The sequence below is a fragment of the Sprattus sprattus genome (assembly GCF_963457725.1).
Source record: "Sprattus sprattus genome assembly, chromosome: 14".
Taxonomy (NCBI): Eukaryota; Metazoa; Chordata; class Actinopteri; order Clupeiformes; family Clupeidae; genus Sprattus; species Sprattus sprattus.
The window spans coordinates 16,537,374-16,552,085 of record NC_137912.1 but is presented as its reverse complement, the minus strand read 5'-3'; the positions used below and the strand labels follow the sequence as shown (position 1 = coordinate 16,552,085).

Sequence of the window (14,712 nt, the reverse complement as noted above, 5' to 3'; positions counted from 1 at the left end):
TCTTCCCATCTTTTTCATCTGACATCTTAAAATTCAAGATAAAACTTCCTCTGCTGTGTGTGTGTCTGTGTGCCTGCGCGCATGTGTGTATATGTTTGTGTATGTGTGTGTGTGTGTGTTTGTGGGTGGGTGGCATAGACACCTAAAAAGGCTTTGTCACATTTTCCCAGTCACTTTGTGAAATTGAACTTGTATAGTCTGTTTTCCACTGACCAGAGACTTCTGGTCATAGTGTGTGTGTCTGTGTGTGTGTGTGTGTGTGTGTGTGTGTTGCGTTATTGTCTTTAGGTAGGATATCCATATGGAAACAGGTAGTTGAAGGAAAAGTTTGCATCATTACCAATTCAAATGTGGTCTACTGAGTATTTTGTGTGTTCAAGTGTCTTACTGTGTCCAAGTGTGTGTGTGTGTGTGTGTGAGTGTGTGTGTGTTTGCACAAGATGTCAGTAAAAGGCTTCTATTCATTTTTAAGTTTGCATGAGCCTTTAGTGAGGAAATAAAGTTGGGTGAGCACACAGAGATCTTGATACATGTGCAAGTTTGTGTATGTGCGTGCATGTGTTTGTGTGTGTGTGTGTGTGTGTGTGTGTGTGTGTGTGTGTGTGTGTGAATTTAAATAAGAGCACCAATAGGAATACGAGGCAGACACACATAGGCATGCGGGGTCCTGCTGAGGTTGATGGGGTTTCCATCCAGACGCACGTCCTCCAGAGCGTACCGGATGTAGTGTAAGTCTTCGATGTTGCAGAATGTGTCTTCATGCAGCATTTGGACGTTGTTGTTCTGCGATGAAAGACATTTCATTTTGAAACCTCAGACAACCTCAGTAAAGTCATCATAACTCTTAGGGACTGATTAATATTTGGCATTTAGGGAATACATAAAAAGCTAATATTTAGTCATAACATGATGCGCAAATGATTATTTAACTGGTGGCACTTTACACAAAAGATAATAATATTTATAAAAAGTAATACATAATATTAAGTACTTTCTATATTAAAAGGATATGACATGTTCTAATCAGAACTAACCCCACCTTAACTCAAAGCCCAACTACATATTTTAACAACATGTTCTCATATAGTGCATTGTACTTATAAAGTAACTAACAACTAATAGAAAGTGGGGCCATGCAGTTTAACATCTGAGTTGGCATAAAAGCAATTCTATCTATGGGCAGTAAGTGGCAGCATTGAGGCAGGAGTACAGGTACCTGTAGGTGCAATGAGCGCAGGCTGTCCGGCAGCGGTACAGGTACATAGTCAATGTTGTTATCCGTCAAGTACAGGTACAGCAGGCCTGTCATATCCTGGTAACAAAGTAACAAAGTAGCAGTACTTAGCACATATGATTTTGAGGATACCATACTGACTTGAATACTCTCCATCTTTACATGTCAACAATGCTGGATCACTCTGTTAAACAATCTTCTGCTATGATTTTTTTATAGGATCTCTCTCTTTCTCTCTCACACACACACAAACACACACACACACACACACACACACACACACACACACACACACACACACATACTGTCTCCGTCACCTTGAAAGCTTCTTTCTGAATGCCTGTGCTGCCCAGTATGTTGTGACTAGCATCAATGAGGGTCATAGAAGCTGGCAGGGCTGGCAGATGGACAAGCTTGTTCTCTCTCAGCACCACCTCCTCCAGAGCGGGCAGGCCGTAGAAGGCATTGTCATCAACCCGGCCGATCTCGTTACTTGTAAGATCGATTCTCTTCAGCTTGTCTGGAAACAGAGGAGAATAAAGGTACAGTACAGTACAATCAGTACAGGCACACACCCAGTTCACGTGGCATTACTATTCATACTTAAAGATATGCTCCTTCTTCCATAGCGGATAAACTGAAGACTCCACAAAAGAGATTCAGCTGTACTTCATTCCGGTAGAGAAGATTAATTTGAGAGCCCCTCAGTACAGATGTCATTGTGTTGATTCATGCATGTGGACAATAAGTTTCAGCATTTTTGTGTTTCTTTTCAAAGTTGGGCACATACTCATGTTAGCAAAGTCGGACTTGTTGATCTTGGTGATCTTGTTGTAGCGGGCATAGAAGTGAGTGGTTTCTTTGGGCAGAGGGGGCACGCTCTGCAGCCTCACGTCGTCACAGTAAACAGACCCGCCCAGGCAGGTACACAACAGACAAGTGGCCATGCCTGGGGATTCATGGTGCAAAATAAATTAAAAAAACATTAAGGTGCTTTAATGAAATAATCGCAACAAAAGTCTTGAGATAAAATGTGTATGTTTCGTGGGAGGTATGTCATGTGAGAGATAATAAGAAGACAAGTGTGGTTACATACACACACACTATTGTATGAAGTATTAGAGACATATATATTAATGATGATGGAACAGTGTTATACGCTGTCACCGCTGGTGATGACATGACAGACATAGACTGGAGGAGGGACATCAGCAGGGAGATAAACAAATACATGGCATACAGGATGCATGGACAGGATGGGTTGTGTTGATGTGTGTATGTAATACGTCAAATATACCATGCTGGATCAGTGCTTATGGAGGTATCCTCGAGCATTTACTTTCTTTTCTGAGTTCATATATAAGGAGGCAATATGAGCCCCCAGCCGGGGAGTGGACATTAGAAAACACATTTCACATGTACTGAACAGGTCACATTTTTCTAGACACTACATTCCAAACTTTGGAATCACTGAAAGATGATTCTAAAAAATTAACACACCTTTTTGGTATTGACATAACCTGAAATTGAGTGTACACATGTTTCATTGGCACATAAGGTTAGCAAAACCTAAATTATCATGTTTGTAAAAGGCTAATTGATCATAGAAAACCCCTCTGTAATCAGGTTTTTGTGACTGCATGCTGTTTATGCTGTAAGGGAGCGATAAAACCATCCTTATTTTGGCTACTTGAGTATCTGGAGCATCAGCACTTGTGGAATTGATTTTGGTCTAAAAATCGTCAGAAAGCAAGAACTTTCTTCAAAAATTCAACAGTCTTTTATAGTTGTTAAGAAATTAAGGCTATTCCATCACTGGAAATTCAATGCCTTGGGAGTAACGTCTGGATATTAGACACTCCAGAATGTACAGTACATAGTTATTCAAACTGAGTCTTTTAAGCTGCTGCCTATTGCTGCTTGTTGACATGGTGTGTCTTCCCCGAGTAGTCAGTCGTGAACAGACAGGAGTGGTGGTGTTGTGGTACTGACCTTGCGTGCTGTCAATGTCAATGTCAATGTCAATGTCAGGGAGGCCTGACCCTCCTGATCCAACAGTACCCCCTGTGCCCTCCTGCGGGATGGTAGGGACTGTCGGGAGCAGCTCTTCCTCTTGTTTACACACACACATTAGGTGTTAAAAGACAGACAGATCACGGGAACATGAGGATGGACATTAGTTGACAAATGGAACAGGTGAGACACAAATGAGTGATGGCTGATAAAAGAAAGCAAGTTACACATGATGATGAGTGTTTCTGAGGCTGACATTTAACCAATTCAGTGCAGTTAAATGAAGCATGAAGCAGAAGAAGTATGATGGCTAAGGACAATGTATACATACTGTATAACCAGCTGAGCACTGAGGTGGCCATAGGGCTTAAGCTCACTGTCAGCCACATGCACATTCTATATGGGTCAAACAGCCTAATGTAATAACTGGACAACTCCCCCCACCCTTGCCTCTCTGATAGCATTATGCTAATTCTTACTCTGTGCTCATTTCTCAATATACCATACCAAATACCAATATACCTCTGGCTACCCTCATCAAACATCCAACAGATCAAATCATATTAATCAAAAATAAATCAATCAATAAAAATCAATCAACTATCAATGAAAGAATATGTGTGTTCATATGGTAGCATTATTATTTTAAGCAAAAGCATCGGGGGCTGTGGAGGTACTGACCTTCCTCTATTTCAGGGACTACTATAACCTCCTCCTCCCCAGAATCCCCTGACTCCTCCGCGGAAGCTCCAGAGGCTTCCTCGGGGATGTCCGGCACCAGGGGGAGCTCCTCCTCTTGTTAGAGACAAGGCGAAGCAGTGCAGTGAGAGAGAAAATAGAGCCCCGGGAAGGACAGTGGATGGATGGATGGAGGGATGGAGGGATGGAGAGAGGGATGGCAAAGATCAATGCAAAACAAAGAAAAAAAACCACACACATTTAACTCAGTCTGAACAGTTAAATGGAATCCAAAAGCTTTAAGCATGCATGCTAGGCTGTAAGCATAAACTGTTTGGTAGCAAAGTAAAGACCCTTTAATCGTAAACTTCCCAAAGGGCACTACTGAGATCACTACAGAGGAGAGGAATCAAAGTCTATACTTCTACAGGACAGATGCCCACTAGGTTTAAAGAGACTGTCTCAAAGGAAGACTACCCACTATAATCACTGGTACTGACCTCCATCAGGGACCAACACTATCCCTGAACCTGAAACACCAGACCCCCCGGAGGCTCCAGAACCAAGGTCACCAGAGACTCCAGAACCTGCAGAGCCCAGGTCGCCGGAAGTTCCCGAAGCTTCGGCGCCAAGGTCTCCGGAGGCTCCGGAAGCTTCCCCAGCAGAGTCGCCGGATATTCCGGAGAACTCCACCTCGCCGGAAGCCTCGGACAGCCCCGAGCCAAAGTCGCCGGAGATTCCGGAGAACTCCACCTCGGAGTTTCCGGAGAACTCCACCTGGCCGGAAGCCCCGGAACCCCCAGAGCCAAAGTCACCAGAAGCTCCGGACACGCCGGAACCAAAATCTCCAGAAGCCCCAGAGCCCCCAGCTTCCCCAGACGCCCCCGAGGCATCTCCCGACTCTCCCGAGTCCCCAGAGATGTGAAGAATGTCAATGGGCGTCAGGCGCAGCTCCTCCTCTTGTTTGAGACAAGATTAGGTGTTAAGTGACAGATTAGACAAGAGATGGGCAATGATTCGAGACAAAAAAACAGATAGAGTGAGAGCAAGTGAGTGAAAGAGAGAGAGAGGTGATGGTCAAGCTTGATTGGATTTGATGACTGAGTGAGTGAGCGTTAAAGGGGAGGTAACACACATTTAACCACTGGTGGGAAGTTAAATGGAATGGCAGCAGTGGGATGGTTATGCTTTCTGCGTCACTGATTAGAGTTGTGCTGGTGTGTGTGTGTGTGTGTGTGTACGGTGTGTGTGTGTGCGAGAGAGAGAGATAGATGGATCGATAGATAGATAGATAGATAGATAAATAGATAGATAGATAGATAGATAGAGGGACAGGAAAGATAGAGATAGAGAGAGGGAAAGAGAGAGTATGGTGGTGGTAGTTGTGTTGTTTGCCACAGACCTCCCTGCGTGTCAGGGCCCATGAGGACCCCAGACCCCCCAGAGCCTCCCCCTGAGATGAACTTGGGCTGGATGGGCACCTCCTCCTCAGCCGCCTCCACCTCCTCCACTTCCTCAAATTCCTCCACTTCCTCGGCCTCCTCCACCTCCTCCACCTCCGGCTCCGGCTCTGCCTCCGCCTCCTCTTCCTCCTCTCCCTCTCCCTCCGCCCCCGCCTCTGCCTCCGGCTCTGCTTCCGCCTCCTCTTCCTCCTCTCCCTCCGCCCCCGCCTCCGCCTCTGCCTCCGGCTCTGCCTCCACCTCCACCTCCTCTTCCTCCTCTCCCTCCTCTCCCTCCTCTCCTTGCTCCAGCGAGGCTCCGTTTTCCTCGGGCGGGGCCAGTGTACCGATCTCTATCTGTGGACCAGAGTGGGAAACCAGAAAAATCCATGTCAGTGATACTTTTTGTCACGTTTTGAGATGCAGGTGTCAGGGAGGGAGATGTAGGCGTCGGGGAGGGGAGATGTAGAGGTCAGGAGGGGAGATGTAGGCATCGGGGAGGGGAGATGTAGGCGTCGGGGAGAAGAAATGTAGGCGTCCGGGGGGAGATGTAGGCGTCGGGGAGGGGAGATGAAGAGGTCAGGAGGGGAGATGTAGGCGTCGGGGAGGGGAGATTTAGGGGAGATGTTGGGGTCAGGAGGGGAGATGTAGAGGGAGGGGAGGGGAGATGTAGGGGGAGGGGAGGGGAGATGTAGGCGTCAGGAGGGGAGATGTAGGGGTCCGGGGGGAGATGTAGGCGTCGGGGAGGGGAGATTTAGGGGAGATGTTGGGGTCAGGAGGGGAGATGTAGAGGGAGGGGAGGGGAGATGTAGGGGGGGGGGAGGGGAGGGGAGATGTAGAGGGAGGGGAGGGGAGATGTAGAGGGAGGGGAGGGGAGATGTAGGCGTCTGGGGGGCGATGTAGAGGGAGGGGAGATGTAGAGGGAGGGGAGGGGAGACGTAGAGGGAGGGGAGATGTAGGGTCAGGAGGAGAGATGTAGGCCTCAGGAGGGGAGATGTAGGCGTCGGGAAGGGGAGATGTAGGGGTCAGGGAGGGGAGATGTAGAGGGAGGGGAGGGGAGATGTAGGCGTCAGGAGGGGAGATGTAGGGGTCAGGGAGGGGAGATGAAGGTGTCAGGGAAGGGAGATGTAGGGGTCAGGGAGGGGAGATGTAGGCGTCGGGGAGGGGAGATGTAGGGGTCAGGAGGGGAGATGTAGAGGGAGGGGAGGGGAGATGTAGGGGTCAGGAGGGGAGATGTAGGGGTCAGGGAGGGGAGATGTAGAGGGAGAGGAGGGGAGATGTAGGGGTCAGGGAGGGGAGATGTAAAGGGAGGGGAGGGGAGATGTAGGGGTCAGGGAGGGGAGATGTAGGGGTCAGGAGGGGAGATGTAGAGGGAGGGGAGGGGAGATGTAGGCGTCGGGGAGGGGAGATGTAGAGGGAGGGGAGGGGAGATGTAGGGGTCAGGGAGGGGAGATGTAGAGGGAGGGGAGGGGAGATGTAGGGGTCAGGAGGGGAGATGTAGGGGTCAGGGAGGGGAGATGTAGGGGTCAGGGAGGGGAGATGTAGGGGTCAGGAGGGGAGATGTAGAGGGAGGGGAGGGGAGATGTAGGGGTCAGGAGGGGAGATGTAGGGGTCCGGGGGGAGATGTAGGCGTCGGGGAGGGGAGATTTAGGGGATATGTTGGGGTCAGGAGGGGAGATGTAGAGGGAGGGGAGGGGAGGTGTTGGGGCCAGGAGGGGAGCTAAACCTGGTTCTTCAACACCAGTTTCAGTCCCGTTGCACAGGTGGCACAAGTTCACACAAGAAATGTGTTCTAGGCTTTAGGCCTACATATAATAAATATAACACCAGTTGCCTGTATATGGTATATACTATGGGGTAAATAAAATGTCTGCTATGGCTCTGACTGTAAACCCAAATGACACATTCACTTGGTCTCTTTCCAGTTGTTACACGTCAAAGTACCATCTCTTCTCTTTGCTTTCCAATTATGAAGAGAACATCCACAACTACATTGTGGTAGGGGAAGCATGTGAAGCAACATTCTCTTGCTCTTTGCAGTTCTAATGAAATCAGAATAAATTAAGAGGACGTCAGCCGTGTAACCCACTGGAGAACTGACATTCTTGTTTACCATTGTTGAGAAGTGATCAATCTGTTTATCTGGCAATATAAGACATCTGTCTGTTTCTAAATCTAAATACCTAACAGTTGCACGGGAAATGGTTTATACCTTTAAATAAGCTTCCAGATGTCTTGTATCATTTTCTTGCATCGTCTTGTATCATATCAAATTACAGCACAAGAAATGTATAGGCCTACACTCATTTGTGTAAACCCACGACCTTTGCATAGCAAGCGATGAATCCATTTCCCCCCTCCTTTATGATGATTATAATGATACTACTTCACTTGAGACTCTATTCAGTGTTTAGTAGTTTCCCCACTAAAATGCCTGTACAATGGCAGTATCTTGTGATGAGTTGTAGGTCTATGTAATCAAACAGCATTTGATTTAAAATAGTAAGACGTAGTAAGACTAATCTTTCATTATTTAGACTTATGGTTACTCAGAAGCCGATATAAGATCTGAAGTGACCTTGTTTGGCTAATGCATGATGTACACAAACTACTTGTGAGAGGCAGATTAAATATATCAAATACATACATCCCACAAGCCATGCCTAAGCTTTTGAAACAGACACCACTGCTAACTTTTTCCACATCTGTGCATTGCTTTCTATGCAGCGGTCACCACTGCCCTGCAGTTCCCCATTCCACCCCAGTGGGGAGCCAAAGACCCACTGAGATCTCAGGTGAGAGCAGACACTCTCCTTCACTCGTAAAGCTAAGCTTCTATCTCCCAGATACAAATGGTCCTTGTGGAACCACGACACACATGGTAGCTGAAATCCATATTTCACTTTGACTATACTCTTCCTATATTCCTACCATAGCATTTGTGTTTCAAGAGTTGAGACTAATAGAAGACTACTTCAGTGCCCATGCTGACACAAATAATAATTAAGGAGTTCAGTTACAGAGGCCTGCAGCACCAATACAAATCCATACATTGGGCCTATGACAAATGAAAGAAAACCGGAGAGGAAATATTTGCAAACTGAGTCGAATGTTAAAGGTTAAATGCATTTACTAGAAAACTCTGACAGCAAAGAGAGTTTGTGGGACAACAAGGAGAGGCATTGAGTAGCGTTGAGAAGCACACTGCAAGCTTGCAACAGGAGACCCCCCCTTCTTCCCTCATACTCTCAAAATCCAACCCCCCAACACCCCCCCTCCTTCTCACCCCTCCACCCCCCACCCCCAAACCACCACCCCCAAAAAGCAAACACCACCCCTGTCAGGCAGCTAAAAATGTTTGAGGATGAAGACACACGCACACACACACACACACACACACACACACACATACGCATATCCAAATGTAATTAGATTTATTCTCCGATTTTGAAATATGGAGTCTGGATCATCTGCCTGTGGCTCTCAGATTCTCTCTCTCTCTCTCTCTTTCTCTCTCTCTCTCTCTCTCTCTCTCTCTCTCTCTCCCTCTCTCTCTCCCACACACTCACACACACGCACACACACACACACACACACACACACACACACACACACACACACACACGCATACGATTTATCTTTCCACGGTGTCTCAGTGCAATCGAGACAGAAGAAAAGTGCCTACCCAGCACATTTCACACACTTAGTACAGAGGTGCCAGAAGCAGTCTTAACACACCAGCTGCCTATTAACCCTAAAGCTAACAAACAGTATCGCAACACTTAGCCCCCCTCCCCCAATGGATAGACTCTGATATTTGTTGTATAATACCCTGTTTAGGCTGCAAGTATGAGGCTTGTGAGTGTGCATTGACTAGACATATGACAGTAAGTGTGTTTGTGAGAGTGTGTATGTGTGTGTGAGTATGTGTCTGTATGTACATACATACGTGTGTGTGTGTGTGTGTGTGTGTGTGTGTGTGTGTGTGTGTGTGTGTGAGTGTGAGTGTATCTCCATGTGGTGACATGTCTGTAGATCTGCCTGGGTGGCTGAAGAGCCCTTGGCACTTCTCTGAGACCTCACAGGAATGCCCCGGCTCCTGAAGCAACCGTCAATCACAAAGTCAGGGTTCACACTATGGGTCAGAGGTCAAAAGAATACCAGTTTAAGTTTTTTTTTCACCCTTCAGTGGAAAAATTCTCTGAGGCTCGCTCACGTTAGGAAGACAGGGAGTACACTGAATGGTACAGTGAAGGATCCAGTTTCCATAAACTCTATGGCCATGAATGTGCACTAGTCTCTGAGCGTTCCCATACACACGTATTCAGGTCACCTGGTGGGACTCCTATTCCCACTGGTGGTGCACTGCTGTGGAGTCTCTAACCAGTAGCAAGACATAGAAAGGCCTGATTGCTCTTATGAAGGTAAGCAGGAGTAAAGGGGGATAAAGGGAGGGAGGTAGAGAGAGAGAGAGAGAGAGAGAGAGAGAGAGGGAGAGAGAGAGGGAGGGAGAGAGGTAGAGAGAGAGAGAGAGAGAGAGAGAGAGAGAGAGAGATAGGAGCGAAAGAGAGAGCACCCATAAAAGAGAGAGGGCGGGAATTTCAGAAGCACATCACTCATCACAGGTGCCCCTTTTTCATGAAATATCTCTTAAGCTGCACTTCAACATCCCCAAACCCCCCCCCCCCCCCCCCACACACACACAAACACCCCTTATCCTGCCCCTCTGTCCATAGGTTCAAGCACCCCACAACAGCATAGGCAGCCTTTGCTCTAGTGAGGCAGTCTAGTGAGACAGTCTAGTCTGGTCTAGTGAGGCAGTCTAGTCTGGTCTAGATGAGGCAGTCTAGTGAGACAGTCTAGTCTGGTCTAGTGAGACAGTCTAGTCTGGTCTAGTGAGGCAGTCTAGTCTGGTCTAGTGAGGCAGTCTAGTGAGACAGTCTAGTCTGGTCTAGTGAGGCAGTCTAGTCTGGTCTAGTGAGGCAGTCTAGTCTGGTCTAGATGAGGCAGTCTAGTGAGACAGTCTAGTCTGGTCTAGTGAGGCAGTCTAGTCTGGTCTAGATGAGGCAGTCTAGTGAGACAGTCTAGTCTGGTCTAGTGAGACAGTCTAGTCTGGTCTAGTGAGGCAGTCTAGTCTGGTCTAGTGAGACAGTCTAGTCTGGTCTAGTGAGGCAGTCTAGTGAGGCAGTCTAGTCTGGTCTAGATGAGGCAGTCAAGTCTGGTCTAGATGAGGCGGTTGAGTCTGGTCTAGATGAGGCGGTCGAGTCTGGTCTACATATGAATATTTTTTGCTTCCCTCTTCTTTGCTCTGTGGGATCAGCCCTTGCTGAGAGTATTTGCTTTCGTTTATGTTTCAAATTAGACACATTTACACGAGCTCTCCAAACCACCACGACCACCGGCCAAAGTAATACGATCTTGAAAATGCTTGGGCTGTTGTCACGGCATTGTGAAGTATCTATAACGTTCAGCATATGGACTGATTGAGGGAACTGGGGAGTCCCTTATAGGTAAATTCTCCAGCTCAGTACTTGAGTGAACACTTGACTGCATGCTAAATTGCAGACTGGAAAAAGAAGCTTCCACATCAGGATCTACTTAAGGCTGCTGGTGTTTTGTTCTGATCCATTTTGTAAATCCAATCCTGCTGCCCTGAGCTGTGCCAGCCTAGTATAGTTCTGGCCCAGGTTCTGGTTGCAAAAGAGCATAATCTGAACCATTTTCCAGATCCAAACCCACATTGCAGACAGGTCACATCATTATATACAGTAGGTTACCGTTTCCTCTGAACTGACTTCCTCAAATCTTATTCACTCTCATACACTCACTCACTTGCTTTCTCACTGTCTCTCTCACTTTCCTTTTTTTAACGGTCTCCATCAGTCTATCTACAGTAAGTCTATCATTCATACACAGCACATGCCAGAAGAAATAGTTACCCAAATGTATCTAATTTCTCATTACACAATGAGTACATGATTTAGGATAGTTAGGATCATTTGAAAGGGTTCTCATTTAAATTGCATAACTTTTACAAAAATGCCACACAGTTCCATTAGAAAAGGCAATTCACATTCCATCAGAACATTAATTCTAATTCCAGCTTCCAATACATAATGTTCCGCTGTTCCTCATATTCCAAAGATGGCAGATGGAAACTGCAGGCAGAAAACAACAAACAAGACTAGGCATGGAGGGGGGGAGAGGGGGGGTGGGAGAGAGAGGGAAAGAAACAATTCCTGGAAAATTGCAAAAAGGCATTTGACTGGCAAGGTTTAGTTTAAGAATATAATTGCCAGCACCAGATTATACGCATTGCAAGTTTATGGCGGACTGTTAATCAACACCAGAGTTGTAGATTTAAATGCTTTGTGGTGACTAGAAGAATCTGGTTTAACCTAGCAGCACTTGCAGATAGAGGGGGGCTATAAAAAAAAAAACAGATCTGGTTTTACAGTTTGCAGCCTAGACACAGATTATCAGGCTACACAAATCAAATCTAGATTTTCATCTACATACAAGCATTAATCACAAGTATAATCACGATTGGGAAGGTGGCTTTTGAAATGTAATCTAGTTATCCTGTTAAAAATGTAATAAGTCATGTAACTTTTTAAATGACTTCAAAGTCATATAATGTATTACTTTTGATTACTTTTTTTATTGCCAGATGAGAGGCAGTGCAAATTCAAACAAGAGAACCAATAATAAGGCTCAAAATCTGAGTGCATGCTGCCAAATGAATGAAGCCTGTTTAGATGGGGAAAAGATGCAAAGCAACAGAATAAATGTTTTATTCTATTTATAAGCTCTAAAACTTTTTACAAAAAATTATATATTCAGATGCAACCCCTTTGTAATCACCAACAGTTTGATTAGTTTCTGTAATTTGATGACATATTTTGTCTTATGTAATACAAATAAACGTATTATATTTGTAATGTAACTAGCTACTCCCCAACCTTGACAATAATGTTCTACAATCCAGTTTTTTTCTAACAATAAACCCTATGTTTATGCCTGTTGCCCAATAAGGTAAGTATGTCAAACAGGTCTGGCGCACATTCTGTCACAAATGAATCCTCCCGTGATGAAAGTGTCTTTCTGAAACATGCCTGTCAGTAGGCCTACCATCGAGTACTGCACACAAGTGTTACGTAACCTCCTAATATGAAGGAGAGCTGATTCACAGTCCCTAACAAGAACCATCTGTTCTAGAACATGACGGGAAAGGTAAACCCAGGCGACAGGCCCTCCCAGCTGCTCAGCTGCAGGGGGACAGGGAGTTATCTGTTCAGAAAAATCCTGGAAGATGAATAGGCCTACATGCAATTATCAGTTTGCAAGGGACAAAATGGAACTGTCAGCAAAAAGGTATGGATTGGCCCGAGTCCAACACTTTCTGGCTATAAGCTGCTCAAAAGCCAATGTCAATCTAAAGGTTATATGATAAAACATGATGAAGGGCGCTAAGGCCTGGCTTTAGACAAGTATGCCATTTTCAGACTGTTTTAACTTGGAATCATAAGATATTTTAACCCCAACCAACATTATGGAAAGAAATGGCAGTTGATATAATGTGCATTCAGAAAGTATTCTCACATTTTGATATGTTGAAGTCTTGTGCTAACATTGTTTAAATGCATTTTCAATAAGCATTCAATATCCCATTAAGACAAAACAAAAACAGGATTTTAGAAATGTCGTCAGATTCATTGAAAAAGAAAAACTGAAATATCACCCTTTGCGATGACACTTTGAGTCATTGAGATATTGATCCTCATGTTTCTACACCTTGATTAGAGTCAATCCACCTGTGGTAAATTCAATTGATTTGGGAAGGCACACATCTGTCTCACAGCTGACAATGAAAGACACAAGAAGGCTCGCTTGGAGTTTGCAAAAAAAAGCACTAAATGGACTCACTGACTGGGAGAAACAGCATAGACTGGTCTGATGAAACGAAGATTGAACTGCTTGGCTTCAATTCTAAACATCATGTCTGGAAGAAACCTGGCACTGCTCATCACCTGTCCAAGTGCCCAAAGGTGAAGCATGGTGTTGGCAGCATCATGCTGTGGGGGTATTTTACAGTGGCAGGGACCGGACGACTGCTCAGGGTTAAGGAAAGTACAGAGATGTCCTTTAAGTGTAACTGCACCCTTAAATGTGTGTGTGTGTTTTTTAAAGGTGCTAACTAAATGATATGGCTGTACTGTGATGAAATACATCAAGGCTGGTGTTAATATTGACAAAGCTTTTTTTTTTTTTTTTTTTTTTTACAAATATGCTTTATGGGTTGAAAATGTCTCAACATGCCACCCTAAACTTTGCAAGGCCGATGCTGACGTAGTCAACCATAGGGGTCATGCAATGGCTACCCCATCTCCCTCAGCCCTAACCTGTGACTATGAGTCTCATTTTAATCTGCTGATCGGGTAAATGGTCTGAATACTTATGCGATATTTCAGGTTTTTCTTTTAAACAAATTTGCAAAAAAAATCTCAAACATTTCTCACTTTGTCATTTTGGTTTACCGAGTGTACATTGATGATGAAAAAAATGACTTGAATCGGTTTTAGCACAAGACTGCAACATAACAAAATGTGAAAAAATGAAGGGGTCTAAATACTTTCTGAATGCACTGTAGACAGTCATCAAGAGTTTCACAATGAATGTTATGCAATAGTGTCTCTTGAAGGCCAAAGCCCACAAAAGTCCTGTGGCCACTTTTTCTCTCTCACCTGAGGTTCATCGATGGTAACTCCGTCATAGTAGTCATACACGTCCTGGTTCTCCAGATTGACGTTGTCTGCATCCACATCATAGTTGTTTTCGTCGTACGTGTCCAGTTCCACTTGCCGGGGGTGTCTGGCGGGAGAGGCTGCGGCCACCTTGAGGACCAGGAGTCCCACCACAAGCCTAGCCAGCATAGTCATCATCCACCTTATAGAGGGGGGCAGAGAGAGAGAGAGAGAGAATAAGAGAGGAGATTGAGATAGTTTATGGAGAGAAGAAAGAGAGAGAGAAACAGGAAGATGGAGATGAAGAGGTTGAGAGACAGATGCAGGGTGAGGGGAAGATAAAGAGTTACACTCTGTGTAACAGTTCTATGCCAATTTGAATTCACAATTTAAATTCAATAAACATTTTTAAGTCTGGCAGAACACATTAACAGGGATATTAAAACTGTTTGGAAATGTTATACTGCAAGAGATGCTAGAGCTTAAAAAGGACTTTGGTTGAGGCATGAGGCTTTGGTTGGCCGTGTTGCAAAGGGCTTATTATTTCTGTGCTTAATTGCCATGTCAAATAGAAGGCAGCCCAGAAATGGCGGTGCAACAAACT

General features: G+C 45.4%; 1 protein-coding gene across 1 annotated transcript; it reads right to left on the bottom strand.

The window, feature by feature from the left end:
- Positions 1–612: 612 nt before the first annotated feature.
- Positions 613–14,303, bottom strand: epyc (epiphycan; the record flags this gene model as incomplete). Its single annotated transcript, XM_080851702.1, has 7 exons — positions 613–783; positions 1,217–1,312; positions 1,552–1,754; positions 2,025–2,183; positions 5,328–5,583; positions 5,683–5,721; positions 14,109–14,303. The coding sequence occupies 7 exons, from the start codon at positions 14,301–14,303 to the stop codon at positions 613–615; spliced, it is 1,119 nt and encodes a 372-aa protein (XP_080707828.1).
- Between the last annotated feature and the right edge of the window lie 409 nt (positions 14,304–14,712).